Here is a 23,647-nt window from a genome sequence, read left to right as displayed (position 1 = left end):
TAGGACAGAGAGAAATGGAGAGAGGAGGGGAAGACAGAGAGGGGGAGAGAAAGACAGACACCTGCAGACCTGCTTCAGCACCTGTGAAGTGACTCCCCTGCAGGTGGGGAGCCGGGGCTCGAACCGGGATCCTTGAGCTGGTCCTTGTGCTTCGCGCTACGTGCGCTTAGCCCACTGTGCTACCGCCCAACTCCCCACTACTGTTCCTCTTAAACACTATTTATTGCCGAGAGGGAGAGAGAACCAGGGCTTCAGTCTCATCCATGTGAACCTTGGCCCTCTTGCTTGAGACTCCCGCATTCTATTCCCTGGGCCACCTCTGCTGTGCTTAGTAGGTCATTCTGTTGAACTTTGGGTTTTGCAAACATTTCAGATTTATCGGTAGTTTCAGTAAAAGGTCTGTTCCAGGGGTTGGGTGGTGGCGCACCTGGTTGAGTGCACATGTCACAGTGCACAAGGACCCAGGTTTGAGCCCCTGTCCCCCACCTGTAGGAGGAAACTTCACGAGTGGTGAAGCAGGGCTGCAGGTATCTCTCTTTCTGCCTCTCTATCACTTCTTTCCCTCAAAATTCCTGGCTGTCTCTATCAAATAAATAGATAATACAGTTTTTTTTTTTAAAGGAACATTAAAAGACTTGTCTTATTAAAAAAAAAAAGTGGTCTGTTTCTCACCCTAACTACATAGCCCGTGGGGGGGAGGTCAAGGGTGGTGTGTGGGACATTGGTGATGGTGACGTGACGGCTTCTGAGTACTGCTGGAGCTCAGAGAATTCTACAGATGAAGTTAATCGGGAAAAGAGATTGATGAGCAGATCGTTTAAATTAGCCGTTTAACAATTAGCTATCAGTTTAAGTATCTGATTGAAGTAAGTAGTACTTTATGGATACACAAAGAATTTCATTTGATTTAGAAGTCACTGGATCCTTGAATCTTCTGTTTACAGTCTTGGGGAGCTTATGGAAACATGTTTTTGTGGTCTGGAAGTGGCTCCACGGTGGACAGTGCTGGACTGGCGTTACAAGCCCCTCCTCTCCATCTCCAGCAGTGCGGAGGCCAGAATAGTGGTGCTCTTGTGTCCTCTTGTGTCCTCTTTGCCCCCATTCCTTCTCTTCTCACAGAAAATAAACAAACGTTCCAAAAATGAAAGGCAAAAGGACACTCCAGTCTGGAGTGACCCCAGAGGTCACAGGTTCAACCCCCATCACCACCCTACGTGAGAGCTGCAGTCTCTTTCTTACGAAAAGCATTGTAATGAAGAGAGCTTATTTGACCTCCTATGTGGTTAGGTGTGTTCGCAGCCTCACTCATGAACTGTTTGAGTGCACCTATGCCTGTTTCTGTGTAGTTACCAGTGTAAAAGATAATCGACATATATCCCAGAGGAAAGGAATTCAGTCTGGTGCAGCGAGGGACACTTTTCTGTAACTTTAAAAATTATTATTGGACAGAGAAATCAGGAGGGAAGAGGGGAAGGACGGGACAGATAGAGGGAGAGAGACAGAGACACTACAGCCCTGCTTCACCACTCATGAAGCTTCCGCACTACAGGTGGGGACGGGGGCTTGATCCCAGGTCCTTTACACACTAACGTGCACTCAGCCAGATGTGTCACTGCCGAGTCCCTGGACACCCTGTCTTTCATCACGATTATCAGATTGTCACCAGTCTCTACCTTTTACTTAATTTTGAATCTCTACATTACATTTAATAGATGTAATACACTACATTATAGTTAATAGATTTGCTTCTTTTCAAGTTTCTCATAGATGTTTTAGATGGATTCTATTTTTTTAAAAAAGTCATCCTAAATTGAAAAACATAGCTTTGTGTTCTGAGATTCTTGTGTCTTCTTCCCTTTCCTGTTCCTGTCCCGTGGCTGTAAAAAAAAAAAAAAAAAAAACCAAGATCATTTGTTTTTTCAGTCTGACTTACAGATTATTGATAAGTTTTGTTTTTGTTTTTTTTTACCAAAGTCTATTAGGGGCAAAATGATTTTAAATAAGCCTTGAACTTTAATAATGATTGTGCTCAAACTTAGTTCCTGTAAGTCTTTGACGAAGCTTTGCCCATCACATTTTTTTTTTTCCTGATTGTTAGTCTTATCTCTTGAACAAAACTAGACAGTTTGAAATCTGGCATAATTTTGAGTAGACTTTTTTCTAAGCATGGCTCTGGAGAATGAACCTGGCCTCACACATATGTGATACCACTCCTGAGTGAGGAAGAGAGGAGAGAGGAGAGACAGCAGGCAGCCCCTCACCATCCATGGGGTAGCTACTCTTGTGTAGCGTGGAAACTGGAATCCAGGACTTCGGGCCCCAGCTGGTCGTGCGCTCCACCAGGCAGTCTCTCCCAGACCCCATTTTCTTGGGTGTTTTTCTAGTTTTATCTTTGGAAGAAAACTAAAGATAATTCCCACATTGTACAGAGTAGAATTCAGTTCACGAGCCTTCCTGTGTAACATGCCTGGAAGGTTTTAGCATCTTTATTCCTGTTGTGTTCAGACAGCATAATGCTGTGGGCTCGGTGTGGACAGCATAATGCTGTGGGCTCGGTGTGGACAGCATAATGCTGTGGGCTCGGTGTGGACAGCATAATGCTGTGGGCTCAGTGTGGACTCTTTTTGGTTTTGATTCTAAGGAGCTTGGTGACTCAGTCTAGACACACATGCTCCTTATTTCCAGGCAGGCTTTTTTTTTTTTTTTTCCTGTCCTTTAGTCATTTTCTTTCTCAGCTTCTCTGGTCAGAGGACTGGATCTTGACCATTAATTTTTGTTTTCAGATCAGTTTGTCTTATCTTTTGCTCTTTGTGCTTCTGATTTTTTCTTGTGTTTGTTTGTTTATTTGCCAGAGCACTGCTCAGCTCTGGTTTACTGTGGTGCCTAGGATTGAACCTGGGGCTTTGGAGCCTCAGATGAAGTTTGTTGTGCTACCAGGATGTACTTTTTCTTTATCTGTACTGTCATCGTGTTTCCATTTAGAGAGGGAATAGGCTAGTAGTTTATATGTGGTTAGTTTGAATTTAACTGGTGGCGATTGTAAATTCTTGTGAAGCTCATAATACGAATTTAACTAAACATAATGTTATAGTATTAGTTTCCCATGTTGGAGAATTTACATTGTATTCTTTTATGAGAGAAAACTAGGTTTATTTTAAAGAAAAAAACCACATACAAAACAGTGTGTCTGCCTTTGCAGAAGAGCGTGTAGCTTCTGGTGTATGATGTACAGATGACTAACAGATGTCGCACTTGTGCTAGCATCCCAAACTTTGAGTTCTGTGGAGACCACCCTATCTCCTCTACACACACTCCAGGGAGCTTGTAACAGTAGATTGCTTCTGTAATTCAGACTTAGTAGCAAAGTACCTTTTGTATACTGTTATCTCTCTCTCTCGTGCGTGTACACACACACACACACACAACCCTTGAGCCCTGAGCATCACTCTGACAGACATGGTGTTGGGGATCCAACTCGGTCCGTTCTTGAGATTCCATGGCTTTATGCACTCACCCACCACTTCCTGAGCTGCCACAAAGCACATTGTTATAACTAGCAAAAGGTCCTGTAGTCTTTTTAATGACCCAAAATAATGCATCATGTTTTGTCTATTTTATTTACATTTATATTTGATAGGACAGAGAGAGATTGAGGAAGGGAGGAGAGAGACAGACACCTGTGCCCTGCTTCACCGCTCATGAGGCTTGCCCCTTATAGGTGGGGAGTGGGGGCTTGAGCCCCGGCCCTTACAAATTGTAACGTGTATATTCTACCCAGTGAGCCACCATCCTACCCCATAAACCACCCCCCCCAAAAAAAAAAAAAAAGCACTGCTCAGCTCTGGCTTATGGTAGTGAAGGGGGATTGAACCTGGGACTTCAGAGCCTCAGGTATAACCATTATGCTATCCACCCCCACCCTAAACCTATTCTTAACTTTTGCTTCACCTGTTTGTTTTTACCTCTTTAGATGTGGCTAGAAGATGTTAGACTGCCTCTGTGGCCTTTGCTTGCAAGCCTGCCTTCTGCTTCTCTTGGGCAGCTACTCCTGTGAGTAGTGAGGCAGTAGAAGGCTGTCTGCAGGGCTGGAAAGCCCAGGATCAGAGAGGGAGTGCATGCATGGCTTACGTTTGTTGAGTGCCAGGTTCTTTCTCTTCTATGCTTCCCACTGTGCTTGGACCCCCCTCTCTCTCCTCCCTCCAGGCCCGCTTCCTTTACCTCTGCTCTGCTCATCCATTCGACCTAAAGAAGTTTGCCTCATCCCTGTGGAGAAGCGTCTAGAATAACTCTAATAGTATGTGCAAGTGTAACCAGAGTTTGTTCCTTTGGCTAAGATTATTTCAGGCTGGGCCTTAGAGAGACTTGTTAGTTGGTGATTGCAGGCCAACGGCTTAGAGAGGGGCATCTGGACAAGCTCGGCAGCGGGGAGGAGAGGAGTGAAGCCAGCTTTTGGAACAGCTGCTAGAGAGAGATGCAAACTCTAGAAAGCTGAGGATGGATTCTTAGCAGAACGTGCTGCCTTTTGAGGGCAGGAGAAGCCTGAGACTGTTAGAGCGCAGAGCGTGAGGCCTGAGACTTTGGAGGCTCCAGGTTCAATCCCCAGCACCACCTCATGCTAGAGTTGAGCCGTGCTCTGGTCTGTCTCACAATAAATAAAGGTGTGTGTGTGTGTGTGTGTGTGTGTGTGTGTATGGATATTAATTTTTTTTTTAAATGACCTGCCTGTCCTATTGGAAGTCTCTGCATCTGAACCTATACTGAGTTTTGTCAGGGAGAAGGACAGTCTTTGGTAAGAACATGTAATAGGGAGGCTTGCCCCGGTGTTGGGCCCCTGAGGTCTGTTTCTGAGCTGTAGGCTCTCTGCACACCCCAGTCCTGGGCCTTCCCAGCGACCACTCTGTTGTGGGTGCACAGCTTATTGTTGTATTAATCGCCACTTCTGAGTTATGTCTCAGTTTCTCTTAAAAAGTTAAGAAGAAATGCTGAGCTCTTCATTTTGAGGGTGCTGGGAGTCCCAGCCAGGGCCCTGTGCATGTTCGGCTGTGCTCGCCCCGAGTGGCACCCGGCCTTCCTTTTCAGTGACTGCAGTCATGTGCACCTTGGTTATATGCCCACACCTTCGCCACCTCCACTGCCTACGGTCTGAAGACAGGCTTTCCATTTTGGAAAGCGTTAGGGCAAGTGTCTCACCTGTAGCCATCCTCATGGGGCAGGTGACTGGCTACAGGGCGGTTGTGTAGGCTGGGGCAATCTTAATGTCCTCCATGGTGGGAGGCGCAGGCATGATTCCCAGTAGGTTTGTGCTACGACGACGTGACTCAACAACTGAGTCGTTTCACGGCATCATCACTTGTATTTACCAATAGCAAACCGACATTCTGTGCGGGCAGAACTTCGACTTGGGCAGAGAGTGGATGGGCATGTGTGTTCTGTGCCAAACCAGGGTCAAGGAAGAGGGTGGTTTGCTGGTGTCAGCACCCACATGAGGAAAGTATCTCATCTCAGGGCGGTGTCATCTAAGGCCACACCTTTATGAGTTGGACTTACCTAGGCAGAGATGGGGTGAGAGAAGGAGGAGTGTCCGCTTGTCCATGAGGACAGAGCAGGGGAGGAGTGAGTGACATTGGCGGTGGCCGAGACTAGATCGCTGGCCTGGCTGAGAAGTGTGGCCTTTGTCTGGAATGCAGTAGGGAGCACCGAAAGGTGTGATGGTGTGACACCATCAGGTCTGTGTTTTGGGAAGCTCTAACTGCCTGGTTAGTGACTTGGTGGGGCCAGGGTGGTACTGGTGACAGAGTCTTCCAGGCATCCAGGGAAGCGCTCAGGGTGGCCACAGTGACAGCCTCTCTCTCACTAGAGGCTGGCTGACATGAGGAGATGTGACAGACATCCAAGAGGTGCTAGAACTTCCCAATGCCGACAACTAGCTGGCTAGGTGGTGGGCAGATTTGGACACATTTGACTTGATTACTTATTGGACAGAGCGGATTTATAACGGGCGACAAAGGCTTTGGGAGTCACTAGCTTGAGGTGACAGCTCGAAGCCATAGGCAAAGTCACCCAGAAAGAATGGGCTGGGTGAAAGTAATCAAGAATTCTGAGGGACTTTCCCACGGAGACCTGCAATAGTCTTTTTTTAAGTGACTGAAAACTCGGGGCTGGCAGAGTAGCTTGCCTGGATACGTGCTGCTTTGCCATGTGTATGATCCAGGTGCTTCAGTGTCTCCGTCAATCTGGAAAAGTCGAGTGAGGTGGTGGAGCGCCCCCCTCCCCCCCAGAGAGGAGGAGAGGGAGCGACGGGGGGGGGGGGGGGGGGGACACACTTTAATCACCAGTAGACAGCTTTATTTATTTTTTGCCACCAGCATTCCTGATTGGGCTGTGTCTGCAGGATGACTCCCCTTTCCCCAGCAGCTATTTTTCCCTTCAGTTTTCTTAAAGAGATAGAGTAGGGGCAAGGGGTGTGTGTGGGGGGAGGGCAGATACCTGCAGTGCCGCTCCACTGCTCACAAGTCTTACCCACTGCAGGTGGGGACCAGGGCTTGAAGCCTGCAGGGGCCTCTGAACTCTGGTTTCTGCGTGTTAATGTGGCAGTCTACTAGGTGTGCCACTGCCTAGCCCCTGCTTTAATGTTCTTAAGTTTCCCTTCCCTTACTATACAAATAATAAACTTTTTTTCTCTTTATTGGGGATTAATGGTTTAGGGTCAACAGTATAATACAGTAGTTTGTACATGTGTAACAATTCTCAGTTGGTGCAGTACATCAACTCCAGTCCAAATTCTGCTTACTGTTTTCCTATTTTTCAACTTTTTTTTTTATTAGTGATTTAATAATAATTGACAAGATTGTGGGATAAGAGGGGTACAATTCCATACAATCCTCACCACCAGAGTTCCATATCCCATCCCCTCCATAGGAAGCTTCCCTGTACTTTATCCCTCTGGGAGCATGGACCAAAGATCTCTATGGGGTGCAGAAGGTGGGAGTTCTGGCTTCTGTCATTGCTTCTCCGATGGACATGGGTGTTGGCAGGTAAATCTATACCCCTAGCCTGTTTCCATCTTTCCCTAGTGGGGTAGGGCTTTGGAGAGGTGTGGGGTTCCAGGACACATTAATGAGGTTGTCTGCCCAGGGAAGTCAGGTTGGTGTCATGGTAATATTTTTCAACTTTTACCCATCTCATATTCATCTTACTCTTTCTGACTTATCTCACTTAACGTGAATCCTTCAAGCTCCATCCAAGAGGAGGTAAAGTGAAATCAGCATTTTTAATAGCTGAGTAGTATTCCATTGTGTATACAGACCACAACTTGCTCAGCCACTCATCTGTTATTGGATACCTGGGTTGCTTCCAGGTTTTGGCTATTACACATTGTGCTGCTATGAACATCGGTGTACACAGATCTTTTTGGATGGGTGTGTTGGGTTCCTTAGGATCTATCCCCAGGAGAGGAATTGCAGGGCCATAGGGTAGGTCCATTTCTAGCCTTCTGAGAGTTCTCCAGACTGCTCTCCACAGGGATTGAACCCATTTCCAGTCCCACCAGCAGTGCAGGAGGGCTCCTTTGACCCCACAACCTCTCCAGCATTTATTGCTGCTATCTTTTCTGAGGTATGACATTCTCACAGGAGTGAAGTGGTATCTCAGTGTTGTCTTTATTTACATTTCTCTTGACAATCAATGACTTGGAGCATTTTTTCATATGTTTCTCTGCCTTTTGGGTCTCTTCTGCGCTGAATATTCTTTTTTTAAAAAAAGATTTTTTAATATTTATTTATTTCCTTTTTGTTGCCCTTGTTTTTATTGTTGTTGTAGTTATTATTGTTGTTGATGTCATTGTTGTTGGATATGACAGAGAGAAATGGAGAGAGGAGGGAAAGACGGAGAAGGGGAGAGAAAGATAGACACCTGCAGACCTGCTTCACCGCCTGTGAAGTGACTCCCCTGCAGGTGGGGAGCCGGGGGCTTGAACCTGGATCCTTAGGCCAGTCCTTTCACTTTGTGCCACATGCGCTTAACCTGCTGCGCTACCGCCTGACTCCCCTGTGCTGAATATTCTATTCATGTCCTCTCCCCATTTTTGGATGGGGTCATGTGTTTTCTTGTTGTTGAGTTTGGCAAGCTCTTTATATATTTTGGTTATTAAAACTTGTCTGATGTATGGCATATAAAGATCTTTTCCCATTCTGTAAGGGGCCTCTTCACTTGGGTGGCGGTTTCTTTTGCTGTGTAGAAGCTATTCAGTTTGGTGTGCCCCACTGATTTATTTTTGTTTTAGTCCTCTTTGTAATTGGATTTGTACCATTAAAGATGCCTTTAAAATTTAGATGGGAAAGACTCCTGCCAATATTTTCCTCTAAGTATTTGATAGTTTCTGGTCTGACATCCAAGTCCGTAATTCATTTAGAATTTACTTTTGTGTTTGGTGAAATATAGTGGTTCCCTTTCAACAAACTCTTTTTTAAGGTTAGGCAATAACAGATACCACTGTCTACAGTCTGTTTGGGTCATGAGTTCAATAAGTGCGAATTCAGCGATCCAAAAGTTATTAGCAAAATGTTATTGTAGTTATATTTTGAAACCTCAAAATCAACTTATATTAGATACCTAAATATGCCAATCAGAATCCTCAGAGGCAACTTGTAACTAAAGTGGTAGCAGAGACAGTGTGACAATAGAGACAGGACTTGCATGAAAGCGTGGCCCCAAATTCAGTCTCTGGTCTGCATGAATGCTAGAGTGATGATGTGCCCTGTGTGTCACCAAAGAAACAGACTTATGACTTTTTCTAACACAGCTAAGAAGCAGTCACACTGGCTTTACTGTTAAGAGTTCCAATTTAGACGAGGGGACGTCCTAAACCGGTGTTTTCCAAACTCGGCTAGACTATTAGTTCCGAGCAATAAGGGGAAATGTTCATGAGACTAGAGGCTCCTAATGAGTCTCTTCACACTCAGGGCCCAGCAAAACAAAAATGCTAACTTAGCATCTAACATTTTGCAATTACACATGAGCACAAACCTTCTTTCCTTGTGCTCACTCACCGAGCAGTTCAGTTCTCAGCATCTCACAGACCAGCTGGGGCAGGAGGGTGTCAGGAGCGCCAGGTTTTCTGAGTTCCCTATGTCGCTGCTTGTTCTACCAAAGCCACTGTGCTCAACTCCAAGTGTGCATAGCAAGTCCCATGGTCACCCTAGAGTGAATACAGTGACTTAAACACTTAGTAAGACATTGGGGGGGGGGGTGATAGTGCAACGGTTATGCAGACAGACTCTCGTACCTGGGGCTCTGAGGCCCCAGGTTTAGTCCCTCGCACCACCATCATAAACCAGCAGTGCTCTGGTTTTAAATAAAATAAAATAAAATAAAATAAAATAAAATAAAATAAAATAAAATAAAATAAAATAAAATAAAGGCATGCAACACTGCCTTTACAAGTGTCACATTAGCATGGCCATGCTGCTGAGCCCAGGCAAAATATTGCCTAGAAGATGACTAAGCTCTTTCTTTCCCCAAGCCTGGGGGGGAAATGCCTCCTGAGTTTAGGAAGCAGAGAATCCAGCTTGTTTTGATAACTTTGGCAGCGCTGAGTGTGTAGAGCAGAGCCCTGGAGTTTGATCAGTTCTGTGGTTAAGGAATGGCAGGTACTAAGAATAAATTTAACTTAGGGCTACCTTTTTTTGGCTTTGAAAAGCTCGTATTTTATCATTTTCTGATTGTGACGCAAAGTTAGCACTTGAGTAGCACACAAGTAGAAGTGCATTTCTCTCTCCTTTTTGACTAGTTTCCAGATTCTTCATCATCACAGGTTTCCCCTTCTGCTTCTGTAGTTGAGGGAAAAATTACTGAGACTGGTGTGATAACAACCATGGTACACCAAGGGGAGCATTGCAGCACCCACCGGGGGGAGACTCTGTGCTTCCCTCCCTCCCTCCCTTGTCTGTCTGTCTCTGTTGCAAAAGCCAAAGTCAGCCCAGAGCAGTGAAGCATGGGTGACAGCCAAGAAACAGCCGCTCCTGTTAACTTTAGTGGTCCTTTTATTTTTAATAATAATATTCAGGCCTTTTAAAGTGAATGTCTTCATTTGTGTTTTATTTCGGGGTTTGTGAGCAGCTCGCCTTCCCCCCATTTCCGGAAGGGTGTTACGTGCGGTCATGCTTCTCTCTCTGAAACGTGGTCTTAGGTACATTGTGGGGTCTCGGCAGAGAACCAGCTCTTCCTTTCCTACGGGCTTAATTGCCGCAGTCACTTCAAATCTTCATCATGATGGCCTGCTCTGTGAGCTCTGCTGTAGGGCAGCAAAACTTGCTCTAGAGTAAAGGCCCTTTCTGCCATGCAGTTGTTTCTCTTACCCATAGCCAGAAGGCTCACACTGCAAGACAGTGTGGTGGTTCTGCAAAAGAATTGATGCCAAAGGCGCCAAAGTCCCAGGTTCAGTCCCCAGCACCACCATATGCCAGGGCTGAGCGGGGCTCTGACCTCTTTCTGTAGCTCTTCCACTAAAATAAATACAGTGTATGAGTAATTTAATATATAAAATAAGTGAAAGGAGTGTTAGATTCTGACGGACTTTTGAGAAAGTATGTAAGCTGCCATTGTAAGACCTGAACAACTTTTTCTTGGTCCTCAGTTTTTTCTCTTTTGTCTCTGTAGCTCTTGAGGAATCATTCCAAGGTCTTTCTGAACACATGTGTGTATCTTTCTTTTAGAGGTTTCTTGTTTGTTTGCTTACACCTGTGTACCGCCCAGCTCTCTGGTTTGTGGTGGTGCTGGGGCTTGACCCCAGGATCTTTGGTTCCCGGGCATGAAAGTCTTTTTTGCTTAACCATTATGCAGTCTCCCCAGCCCTCTTTTTCTAAGCTTCTTTCCCTCCCAGAAATATGATAAACTTCATCAGTTCCTTTGTGTGACCTGGACAGTGTTTATTGAATAAATGTCTTGTGGTTGGGAAATTCTAGGAAAAGCTCTCTGAATCCCAGGTAGCTGGGCTGTCAGCTTATAGTTGTCCTTAGCTTTTATCACTGCGATGGACCCTGTGTCAAGCACCATGGGACCCTGTGGTCTTGCTCTCAAGTTCTGAGAGAGACCCGTACGAATCAGAAGTGGACAGAACTCTCCGAGTTTGTAGATGACGGAGTGGAGGGGTGACAGCGTACCCCTACTGTGGTCACTCCCAGTTTGTCCTGTGCTATACTTAGCTCTGATAGGGGGCTTTGGTGCTGTCCTCGAGTCCAGAGGCAGACTAGAAAACCCTGCGATCATGCCTACAGTGGAGGGTATGGTCTGTGATTCAACACAAAGGCTTTGAACGGTTAGTGTGATAAACTGAAAGAAGTCTAAGCATGCCAAGTAGAGAGCTCTGCTTTTAAATTAAAAAAAGAATTGCAGGGGTCCCAGTGGTGGCACATCTGGTTGAGCGCACACATTACCATGTGCAGACCCCCAGGTTCAAGCCCTGTTCTCTACCTGCGGGGGTGGGGGGAGGAGCTTCACAAGCTATGAAGCAGTGCTGTGGGTCTCTTTATCCCTAGCTCTTCCTACCCTCTTAATTTCTCTGTATCTACCCAAAATAAATAAAATTTAACTGAAATTTAACTCAGTCTATGTGGAAAAACTCAAGTCAAAATCAGTAGTGTGGTGTAGATGCGATTCCCCTGCCCCCCACCCCCCCAAACAAAAGCAGGCAGAAACCACATCCTTCCCCTTGTTCAGATTCAGCAGGCCAGACGGCCTACATGAGATCACCTTATTAGGCTGCTTGCTACAACTTCCTTGTCCAGGACAAGAGGGGTGGCACTGTTGCAGTATCCACGAGTGCTCGCACAGCTCCCTGGACTATTGCACTGAGTGCCACGGCTGCAGGGTGCAGGGCTAGAACCCATGCCAGTCTAAGGCAGGGAGGGAGACCTCTTAACAGGTCTCGCGCATAGTAGACTTGGGTTTGCCAATGAGGCAAAATTGGGACCGTTTGACTGGAGGCCCAGGAAAGCTTGGGACCCTTCAAGCTTTTCAGCTGACAAGGCCGCTAAGACCAGACATTGTCCCTTGGGGGTTTGAGCAGAGGCTGTGCTGCCAGGGCTTGTGGAGGCAGTAGCCTGAAGAGCCCCGGAAATTCACATTGTAAGCCTCTATTCCGCTGCCTGCCCAGACTGTCCCATTCAGATTCTCTGGAGTGTCTGCTGCATGTGTGGGTCTGGGAGCCTCGATTTTGAGTCTGAGCTAAGTGCTAGATTTTATCTGACGTGAATGTTCTCATGATCTGGTATGGTACTAGTCTAGGAAATGCAACCATTTCTATCACACACACACACACACACACACACACACACACACACACACACACACACACACACACACGTACACACCGCTTAATATTTAATTTATTTAATGAGGGAAAGAATAGGGAGGGAAAGACAGGAGCACTGCTCAGCTGCCTGGGGCTGACCGACTCCATCACTCGACTTGCACTGTCACATGACCTTAACTTTTATGCTTTTCTTGCCATGAATTTTAGCTAGAAGTCCTTGAAAATTTTTCTTTAAATAATCTTTACTTATTTATTGAATAGAGACAGCCAGAAATAGAGGGGAAATGGAGTGATAGAGAGGGAGAGAGACAGAGACATCTGCAGCCCTATTTCATCACTCGTGAAGCTTCCTCCTGCAGGTGGGGACTGGGGGATTGAACCAGGGTCCTTGCACATTGTAACATGTGCACTCAACCAGGTGCACCACCACGAGGCCTCAAGATTCTTTTTTAATTGCCATCAGGATTATTACTGGGAACTTGGTACCTGCATGACAAATCCATTGTTCCTATCCATTCTTTCTCTTCCTCTTTCTCTTTCCTCCTTCTCCTCCTGGGTTATCACTGGGGCTTTCTTTATGCCTGCATACAAATCCACTGATCCTGGTGGACAGCTTTTTCTATTTTGTTGTTGGTATTGCTGCTGTTGTAGTTATTGGATAGGACAGAGAGAAATCTAGAGAGGAGGGGAGAGAAAGACAGACACCTGCAGACCTGCTTCAACACTTGTGACCCCCCCCCCCCCATCGGGATCCTTTTGCTGGTCCTTGTGATTCGCACCATGTGCACTTAACCTGCTGTGCTACTTGCCTGGCCCCCTCTTTTTCTACTTTCACCTCCCTCTCCTCCTCCCCCCCCTTTTTTTTTTATAGAAATAGAGAAATTGAGAAGGGAGGGGGAGATGGGGAGAGAGAGAGAACGCCCCTGCAGCACTGCCTCAGCACTCAAGAAGCCCCCGCCCATGGCAATATGTGCGCTCTGCCAGGGCCTCATGACTTAAGCCGGTGCAGCACTCTGTGGGCTTTGAGTCACAGCTTTGATTTTATCACTTTTTCTTTCCTGCAGACACTCGCTCAGTCTACCACTTGTTTACTCTGCACAGTCGGAAGTTCGCGCACTGTCGTGCTCCCTGATCCCCATGGACGCGAGGCTGCGGTTTGTGCTGAGACAGTGCGGGCTGTTCAGGCTCTGGCGTTGTAGCCAGGTGTGAGCCTTGCCTCTGCCACTTACTTACTGTTTGGCCTCAGCTTTAATTTTAGTCTTTTAATCCACAGTAATAATCTGTCGCAAGTTCATGTGAAGGTTAAGTAAAATAATTATGTTTACCATCCAAAAAGATCTGTGTGCACCTGTGTTCATAGCAGCACAATGTGTAATAGCCAAAACCTGGAAGCCACCTAGGTGTCCAGCAACAGATGAGTGGCTGAGCAAGTTGTGGTCTAGATACACAGTGGAATACTACTCAGCTGTGAAGAATGATGAAGTCAGCTTCCCCACCCTGTCTTGGATTGTGCTTGAAGGAATCCTGTGAAGTGAGATCAGCCAGAAAAAGGATGAATATGGGGTGATCTCACTCATAGCAGAAATTGAGGAAAAATAAGAACAAAAGGGGAACTTGGACTGGGATTGGTGTACTGCACCAAAGTAAAGGACTGTGGGAGTGGGGGCGCCTTGCAGGTCCTGGTGCCGATGGTGGAGGAGAACCTAGCCTGGGGGTGAGAGGATTTTGCAGAAAACTGGGAAAATTTCCACATGTGCCACTGCTGTATTTACTGTAAAAAACCTATTTTACTGTAAAAAATAGAGTAAAAGATCATTATGTTTATAGTTAGCATGTAAAGGGAGTATTTTAAGCATTTAGCATGTACATTTATCCTTGCTTTCTATTCTGTGAGCCCTTGTAGATGACGTGAGCATTTGGACGGAAAGCTGTGCTCAGATAGCAAGCCTGGCTCACTGTCAGTTCTCTCGTACTTTAATACAGAAGCAGCAGCCCGCTCTGCTCTGGCTGAGGGTGGTGTAGGGATTGAACCTGAGACTTTGGAACCCTGGGCATGAAAGGTTTTTTGCATAACCATTATGTTGTCTCCCCTACTCAAGAATATCACTTCATAGAGTTCTAGCATAATCTAATTTTGATAATTAAAAAAAAAAAATTGCCCCCCGAGCATTGCTTGACTCTGGCTTGTGGTGTGGGGGAAGCTGGGACTTTCGGTGCCTCAGGCATGAAAAGTCTTTTCGCAGAACCATTAGGCTGTCTACTCAGCTCCTAATTTTGAAAATTTAAGGAGCCTCTGAGAACTCCTTGAACACCTGTCATTTTTTGCCTTTAGGAAACAGGCCTTGAATGACTGTGATTCACTAGATCGGTAGCCAAGACAGCACTAGACTAGAAATGTTGTGGGCACATTGCACGTGGGCCTCGCACTCGCTGGGTGCTTAGCTGCTTGAGTTGAGTCTGTGTGACGAGGGGATGTGACTCTCTGAACACTGGTTGGTTTCTGGGTGTTCAGCCTTTTTTTTTCTCCCTTCTTTTACGTGCTTGTTAAGTACTGGGCATCGGCGGGTCCAAGATTCACTGATTGAGCATCTGTGAGCAAAACAGCTTTTCACTGAAATGAGTCGTGCCTTCCGGCCTCTACCCAGGTCGCTTGGCAATGTGATAAAGTGCTGGACTCAGCTTTAGTTTGTGTTAGAATAAGGTCTTTCACCAAGCTTTTCAAACGCTCTTAATCAGGTCTGTTATTATAGCATGAGGTTGCCTCCCAGAAGACACTTGCTGAGGAACATGGTCTCCTGCTGCCAGGTAAGGTGGTGCGTGAGTAGGGCAGTGACCGTGTCATCCACCAGAAGTCCCGGCCACGGGCAGCCCTCAAGAGGCTCAGTGACGAGAGTGCCAGAACTGCAGGCCATGCGCGTGTCCGAGTGAGGCTCTGGCTCTCTCTTTAGTATTGATTAAGTCAGTATATCAGAGCCAGGGTAGCCCATTTCAAGTGTTAGGTTTGTATTTTGCATAAAAGTGACATCTTGTTATTTTGTCATGTGGTCAGAGCTGAAAGCAATGAATTGTCTGAAAGACTAGAGGCCAGAAGTGGAGGAGGGCGATCTGTGAGGGAGTAGGCCCTGCGGGCCATCGGCCAGGTGTCTTGTGCTGAGAAATGCCAGTGGGGACAGTGGGTGGGACGGAATAGGGAGAGATGTGTAACCAGCCGGTTTGCTGCCCTACTAGGAACTGCCCAACTAGGCTTTCTGGCTGAACTGGCCATTGTTTTCAAATGCTAATACAACAGCTGCTTGTTAACTATTTAAAATGATCCCGAAACCATTTTGAAATCAGGAGCCACTTTGAAATAATAGCACAAAAGATTCTGCTAACCTATATGGTCACTGGCTCATGCTTGTAGCTCCAGAGTTTCTGCTAACTCGTTTGCGTTCTTTGTCTCTTTCTTTCTTTCTTTCTTTCTTTCTCTTTCTTCCAGGGTTATCATTGGGGCTCAGGGCCTGTACCAGGAATCATGAATCCACTGCTCCTGGTGGCCATCTTTTCCATTTTGTTATTGTCATTGCTGTTGTTGTTGGATAGGACAGAGAGAAATGGAGAGAGGAGGGGAAAACAGAGGGGGGGAGAGGAAGACACCTGCAGACCTGCTTCACCGCCTGGGAAGCGACTCCTTTGCAAGGTGGGGAGCCGGGGGCTCGAACCGGGATCCTTATGCCGGTCCTGGCGCTTCTCACCTTGTGCACTTAACCCGCTGTGCTACCACCCGGCCCTCACATGTTTGCTTTGGTGGGTAGAAAGCAAAAGTGTAAATGAAATGTCCTGATGGCGTGTTAATGGTGTCTTGCTCTCTTCAGATTCATTCTGGTTTTACAGCTGATTATAAATTGATGCCAGGTGACCAGATTCTGCCGCAATGTAGAGCCTAACTGTTGGCTAGTTCTCAAAACCACTGCAGTAGGATGTGTGAAGGGAAAGAAGTATCCTTTACCAGGAAATACCCAGTCCTCATTCATGACTTAGATGGGGCCTTCACGAATGCAGGGTGATAGCTGATGAGATGGTGGAGCCGGCACGGAGCCTGTCACAAGGAGCTCTCTGCTGTGACAGTGTTGATAGTGCTGAATACTGTCTTGTATTTCTCAGCATTATTGCAATCTTGTGCAGTTGGAACAAATTCTCACACAGCTAGTGAGATAAATTGACTTCTCTCGATGATAATTTGTACATATCTGAAATGTCTTCTTATTGAGTGGCGAGCCTCCCTACCCTCTACTACGATGCCTAGAGAACACTAGTAGGAAGGTAATCTTGTCCTGACCAAGTTGGAGGCGGGATGATTCCTCCTTGTTCAAAATCATCAGGAAAACAAAAGGAGTCCTCAGAATAGCGAATCTGATGGCCGGCCACTCTGGAATAAAGTGCCCTCTCCTGCTGACTTCCACACATCTAGGCTTCTTTCTGTGTGTTAGTCTTAGATTGAAATGTACAGCTTCTCGAAGGAGGCAGAGATCAGGCATGAGGGGCAGAGACCAAAGTAAGTAGCAAAAAAGCACAGGTTACAGAGACAGTGTAGGGGCAGGAGACGTCAACATCAAACTTGCGTTCTATTTATATAATCTCCACAGAGAAAACAAGATCCTGCACTCAGGGAAAATGAGAACAAGATGTGAGGTGAAGGGAAAACAAAGGGAATTTGTAGCAAAAGGAAAACTTCAAGAAAACCAGAACTTGACAGAGGAGTTAGAGGGTAAAATTGAGAAGCCCTCCAAGAAGATAGACAGGTGATGTGCAGGAGGTGAGGGACAGCAGAGCAGAGGCTCACAAGGGCTCGGGCGTGCAGAAGAATCAGAGGAAAGAGAGCAGACACCTGTAGGTGTCGTCACAGTGCGCCCCAGGACACAGCACACAGCCGTGGAGAAGTCTGAACACACAGAGGCCTCCTGGGTTGGGGTGGGGGGTGTTGTCCAGGTGATGGGTGAGGGAAGGCCTTCAGCACTCTGACAGAACATGCTTTTCCTGCCATAATTCTCTCCAGAGAATTCACTCAGTGTGAACGTGCAGGTAAGGGACCACTCTTAGAGAATGCAAAGAATAACAAAGCGGGCCTGCTGTGTCCCTCCTCAGGAATCCCCTGAAGGAAATCCCGCTGAGCAGAGAAAACCAAGAGGGGAAGGAGCAGGAACAGGGGACTAGCCTCTCCTGGGAGAGGGAGGGGTGCCCAGGCATGTCAGAAGGAGGAGTTTCTGTGACCCTGGGTGTGGGCCAGGCCACAGGAGGGCTCTTTGCTTTGTTGTAGGCTTATTACTCATTAATGAGCCCTCTGGTCCGTGGGGTGCTGGGCATCAGAGTTGGGACTTCATTCTCTTAGTTCAACTCCAGTGACTGCAGTGCCGCCTCCCAGGCCGCCTGTGCCTCTCCCCACCATTCAAAAGATTAATTGTATTGATTTGTTTCACACAGTGAGAACCAGAGCATCACTCTGGCGCAGGTGTTGCTGGGGCTCGAACTCAGGACCACATGCTTGTGAGTCTAGTGCTTTCTCCTGTGCCGCCTCCTGGCCTACCACGAGTGTTCTTTCTTTCTTTCTTTTTTTTAAAGATTTTTATTTATTATTGATAAGTGGAGAGAGAAAAAGTACCGGAGCATCACTGTGGTGCATGTACTCTCTGGGGTCGAACTTCTGACCTCAGACTTGAGACTCCAGTGCTTTATCTAGTGCATCACCTCCAGAGCACGTGTGTGTGTGTGTGTGTGTGTGTGTGTGTGTGTGTGTGTGTGTGTGTGTGTGTGTTCTTTCTAAGGGATATTGTCACTTGTGGGCTTTTGCTAGAGTACTGCACGGTTTAGACTTATGGTGGTGCAGGGGATTGAACCTGGGAGCTTCACTCAAGAAAGACTTTGCTTGGGGAGGGCTGGGAGGCAGCATATAGGTTCTGTAAAGAGACTCATGTCTGAGGCTCCAGAGTCACAGGTTCAATCTCCACACCACCATAAGCCAGAGCTGTGCTGTGCTCTGGTAAAAAAAGAAAATAAAGTCTTTGCGTAACCATTATGCTTTCTCCCTCACCCTCACAACTGTTTTATTTTTTATTTTTTTTGAAAGAAATAAGAACAGATTTATTTGTATATGTTGAGAGGACAGTCACACTTTTAGCAGATTCTGCTGATGGAAAATTAAGCAGATGCAAAATGGTAGAGACATTAACTATAAAGAGAACAAGATTAAACATAAAAGGCGGAATAATCACGGTGTGCTTTTGGCTCGCTCCGAGTATTATTTACAACCATAGCAACAATGTAAACACCGGTAGTTGACTGAATCAAAACTCAAGATAGGGAGCTGGGAAGGGAAAAAGTGGGAGAGAACTAGACCTTGTTCCTAAAAGGAAGGAAAAAAGAGCAGTTCGGTGAGGCCTGTAGTGGACACATGCCAGGGAGATGCTTCAGAGACACGGGAGGATTTCTCCAGACTGGAACAGTAGGACCAGGGTAGAGAAGGGTTGACGCCTCACCCCGTGAGGCCGACTCCTGCAACTGTATGTCTGTAGATCGCTTTAAAAGTTAATTTTAAAAAGATGTCCCCTAGAGCAGTGCCCTGCGCAGAAGGCTTCCCCTGAACATGTACATTTCCCAGTATGAGAAATTCCCAAGGATTCTGAGAGACTCACCCAGAGAGGTACAGCAAGCAGAATGCCAGCCACGAGGCAGCATCAGTGGCTTTGAGTAGTAGCGGGCTGATGTTACCTTTCCTTATGGATTCTGTTGTGGTATTAGAAAAGGGGGCTTGGGGGCCGGTGGGCAGAGTGCCTGCATTGCTGTGCACAGTCCAGGTGGAGCCCCAGCACCACATGGGAGGTGCCGCAGCACTGGGGCAGCTCTGATGCCGTGGTGTCTCTGCCTCTCAGTCTCTGAGAACATGCCTCCGAGAGTGGTGAGATCGGATGTGCGAGAGGCCCTGACTCATCACACACACAGCGAGTTCGGAGCACGTGGCAGATGCAGGTCGATGGCACCTCAACGCATCGCACGTGTTTCGTTTTCCTGTGTCAATGCCCGGTGTTGTGAACCGACTGCTCCGGGCATCTCTGAAGCTTCGGGTGAACGGAGCTTCAGAAGCGATTGAGTCCCCGAGTTTATAAAGCTGTGGGTTGCAGTCTCAGGCGTGTGCTGGGGCTTCCTCTAACACTGAGCCTGTCTTTGGGGGGCCAGGTGCACTTCCCTTCCTTAAGGAAATACGCTGGGCGTGAATGTGGAGAGAGGCTGGCTGATGGGCCCTCTCAGAGGTTCTGTGATTTCATAGTGAAGAGGCCTGTGCCTGTGCCTGTGCCCGGGCAGCCAGTCCCATCCCAGAGTGAGCGCACCTGGAGGCAGCGAGCCGTGTTCATTCACGGGCACCCTCTGCGGGCCTCAGCATCCCTATCTGCAAGGGGAGGAGGATGCCTGTCTCTTAAGTGAGATGATTCATTGATTCATTATCCATCTTGGGAGAACAAAACAATTACAGCTGTGTCACTCGAGGAGAGGGTGGGAGTGGGGTGAACCCCAGACCTTGTGTGTGTGTGTGTGTGTGTGTGTGTGTGTGTGTGAGAGAGAGAGAGACAGAGAGACAGAGAGACACTGATTGCACTGCTCTAGTGTCATCTTCATCCATCTGGAGCCTCCCCCAGTGCCATGGCACTTCCCCTGTGGTGCTAGGGTTTGAACCTGGGCTGTCTGTTTGGCAGGAGCAAGGCAGATGCCTTATCCCGTAGCCATCTCTCTGGCCATAATTGACAGTTTGCACCATAAAAAAGTCAGTGAATACTTACTTAGTTATTAATAGTTATTTAGTGCTGATGAAATGCTCCTGCAGTTAGTGGTGGTGAGAGAATTTGGCTCAAGTGTTTGTATGCTAAGAATTCAAATTTAAAGGGGCCATGTGGTGGTGCACCTGTTACAATGCAAGGACCTGGGTTCGAGCCTCTGGTTCCCACCTGCAGGAAAGCTTTGTGAGTGGTGAAGCAGTGCTGCAGGCGTCTCTCTGCTTCTCTCCCACTCTGTCTCCCCCTTCCCTCAACTTCTGGGTGCCTCTGTCCAGTAAATAAAAAATAAAATTTTGAAAGAAATTCCTGGTCCCTGGTGTGACTTTTATGTTTTGTTGTCCAGACGTTTGAGGAGTTTCTGCTGTGCTTAGAACCTGAGGTTAGATGCTGAGGGTAGCAGAGCCTTGTGCCCTAGGAGATGTACGTCTGGGCTCGGAATCACTTGTATACACAGAAAATTGAAACATGGTAGGCTAAGTGCTAAAATAAAGCTATGAAAAATGTGTAATAAAGTAGTGGGAAGAGAGTCATTAACCTGATGTGCAAAGGCTGACAAGCGGGGCTCTGGGGGTACAAAACCACGTCAGTCCAGAAAGCAGTGGGAGGCTCGTGTTTCTGGGATTAACCAGCCAGACTGATAGAAGGCAGAAAGTCTGTTTTGTTTTTTCCTTGACTTTTATAATAATCTGCGAAGAAGTTGGGGAGCAGTGGGTGGTGCAGAGTGTCACCCCAGGGAGAGCTGGGGGCCGGGGCTGGGAGCCTGACCTTGCTCCATGGGCATTGGTGTGCGGGGAGGAGGAGAACCCTTGAGGAGTGCCAGGGGTGACACGGCAGGACACAGGACTTGAGCAAGCTCACTCCCAGCATGGGACATCCCAGTTGGCTGGTTCTTTCTCTTGTGAGTAAACAAGTGCGTCTTTAAACAGTAAAATAGCAGGCTGGGGTCTGGGAGGCGGTGCATGGATGAAGCCTTGCGCCCTCAAGCTTGGGGTCCAGATTACAATCTCCAGCGGTGCGTGTGCCAGTGAGGCTCCGCTCTCCCTCACCTTCTCATAGGTAAGTAAGTGCCCAGCCTCACGAGTAAACGGGAGAGGCGGCAACGTAGCACATCACAGGCCCACATGTGCTTTCCACCCGACAGTTGCTGGCATGGAGCTGAAGTCAGGGTCTGCTGCTGGAGTGGCGTGATCTCAGGCAAGCCCCTTCTCTTGGAATCCCGTTTTCTGTTGGCATGCTGTCTCAGTAGTTACGGCAAAAGGCGGACAAGTGGCCAGACACCTTTGGAGACTGGGTTAAATAAGGCTCAGCTGGTTCATCTCCCATAGCGGTAAATGGCGAGGCATGCGTGTTGAACTCCTGGGCTCTGGTTGTGGCCTGGCGGGTGGCTGGCACATGCCAGTAATGGGTACACAGCTCCGCCTTTCCTGGCGGGTCAGTGGGAAAAGTGTGGGCTGCCCCCCCACTGCGGGATCGTGCTGCCCGGGTTTGAATCCTGGCAGCTGCGTAGTAGCTCGATGGCCTTGAGCATTTCTCTGACCTTTCTGGACTAGTTTCTTGGTCAGTAAAGCAGGAGGGGTGGCACTCTGTAGACTTGTATGGACTGTGTAGCTGGCCCATCAGCATGGCGTCGAACATGTCTGGATGAGTCAGAAAGCTGTAATTTATCTTGCGGATTCTGGAGCTGGGATAGAAGGTGATTCTTGACATGTCATGTCTGTCCTGCCTGCAGCTGGTGTTTGAGCTGGGCTGGTGTGTTTCATGCACCGCTCATAGCATGCCCTCCTCAAGTTTGGCCCCAAGTAGCACTTCATAGTCTCCGTAAGTGCCTGACGGTGGCCTCGAGCTCAGAATCAGCCAAACTGTGGTTCTTTCTGTGGGTGAACACTTTGCTGTACATTTTTCACAGCCTGGCTAGGAGTTAATACATTTCTAAATATCGACTTTTATTGTCTTTGGTGATGTTCGAGGATGAAGGTTGAACTAACTTGGCATGCGCCAAAGTGAGTGAGCGATCCTAATGAAATCTGTTTGGTTTTGTCTCCAAGCAAATGGTTATGAGCCTTAGGGTTTCGGAACTGCAAGTGCTGTTGGGCTACGCCGGGAGAAACAAGCACGGGCGCAAGCACGAACTGCTCACGAAAGCCTTGCACTTGCTGAAGGCCGGCTGCAGTCCGGCTGTGCAGATGAAAATCAAAGAACTCTACAGGCGGCGCTTCCCCCAGAAGATCATGACACCCGCGGACTTGTCCGTCCCCAGCGTCCACGCCAGCCCCATGCCGGCGACCTTATCTCCATCCAGCATTCCACAGCTCACCTACGACGGTCACCCCGCTTCATCCCCGCTGCTCCCCGTTTCTCTCCTGGGACCTAAACACGAACTGGAACTCCCACATCTTACGTCAGCGCTTCACCCGGTCCACCCGGACATCAAACTGCAAAAGTTGCCATTTTACGATTTACTGGATGAACTGATCAAGCCCACCAGTCTAGGTGAGTCTGTTCTGTATGGATCACTCTTACTCGGGGAGGGGCAGAGTCTGGAAGGAGAGTTTGATTTGCTACTTACCGTCACTCAGATGGTCACGATGCTCATTCAGGGTTTAATTACTTTTGTTATCCCTATTGGAAATAATTTTTTGTCTTTAGATTTATAGACTGTGACAGTAGACCTTATAAATCCAAGTAGCATTAAGCTTATCACTGATTCAATAGGATCATATATATATATTTATATAATGATGTTCTTGATAACCCACTGGTAAGCCACTTCTTTTTCTAAATTTTTGAAATATTTATTCATCTATTGGATAGAGACAAATAGAGATGGAAGGGGGAATAACTAGGAGACAGAGACAGACACACACACCTGCAGCCCTGCCTCACCACTCGTGAAACCTCCCCCCCCACACACACACACAGGTGGGGACCAGGGGCTTGAACCCAGGTTCTTGTGCTTAGTAACGTGTGTTCAACCAAGTTTGACACCACCGGGCCCCATGTTTGTTTAAGAGCTTTACTTTTCAGAGCGCTGCTCAGCTCAGCTCTGGCATATGTAGTGCTGGGAATAGAAGTGGGGCTTCCCATGTGAACCAGCTCTCTGCCCTGCTTCACCCTGGCCACCACGAGCCCGCTCTTGGCGGGCATGAGCCAGACATCAGTACTGGCATTTGCAAGACACAGTGGTGCTGAAGAAGTAGAATGCTGTCTTTCTTGGTACTGTCTGTCGTCACCCTGCCAACTCTGTTCAAGAGTTCAGAGTCACTAAGTCCCCAAGTCAGTACTGAATCCAGCTACTGTGTGGCCAGTGGCAGCTGCCTCTGCGCGCTGCGCCTGACTCGGCCTCGGCCAGGTGGCCCTTGCGTCGCTTTCAGCTCTGGTGCTGCTGTAAACAAGCGTCTTGATTACATTCTGTTTACTGCTGCGCTTTTTGTGCTTCTTGCTGGTAAACTCACTGCTTAAGATGACCCCTCCCCCCCAGCATAATGCTGAGGGTCTGCGGACTGCTCCTCAGTGCATGTATGGGCTAAGCTGTGTC

At 47.6% G+C, this 23,647-nt stretch overlaps 1 protein-coding gene across 4 annotated transcripts in view; it reads left to right on the top strand.

Moving 5' to 3' along the window:
* PIAS1 (protein inhibitor of activated STAT 1) overlaps nt 1-23,647 on the top strand; it is a 113,461-nt gene that overhangs the window by 11,815 nt on the left and 77,999 nt on the right. Inside the window, exons 1-2 of one of the 4 annotated variants that reach the window (XM_060175639.1) lie at nt 15,061-15,115; nt 22,158-22,602. The exons of 1 other annotated variant lie outside the window; for it this stretch is intronic. In XM_060175639.1, coding sequence (XP_060031622.1) covers nt 15,062-15,115; nt 22,158-22,602 — 499 coding nt within the window. In that variant the 5' untranslated portion in view covers nt 15,061. Of the gene's footprint in view, nt 1-15,060; nt 15,116-22,157; nt 22,603-23,647 lie in introns of those variants that run through there. 2 more of the 4 variants (XM_060175637.1, XM_060175638.1) reach the window with 2 other exon arrangements.

Source organism: Erinaceus europaeus, chromosome 16, assembly GCF_950295315.1.
Source record: "Erinaceus europaeus chromosome 16, mEriEur2.1, whole genome shotgun sequence".
Classification (NCBI taxonomy): Eukaryota; Metazoa; Chordata; class Mammalia; order Eulipotyphla; family Erinaceidae; genus Erinaceus; species Erinaceus europaeus.
This window is presented reverse-complemented; position numbering and strand designations above follow the sequence as displayed.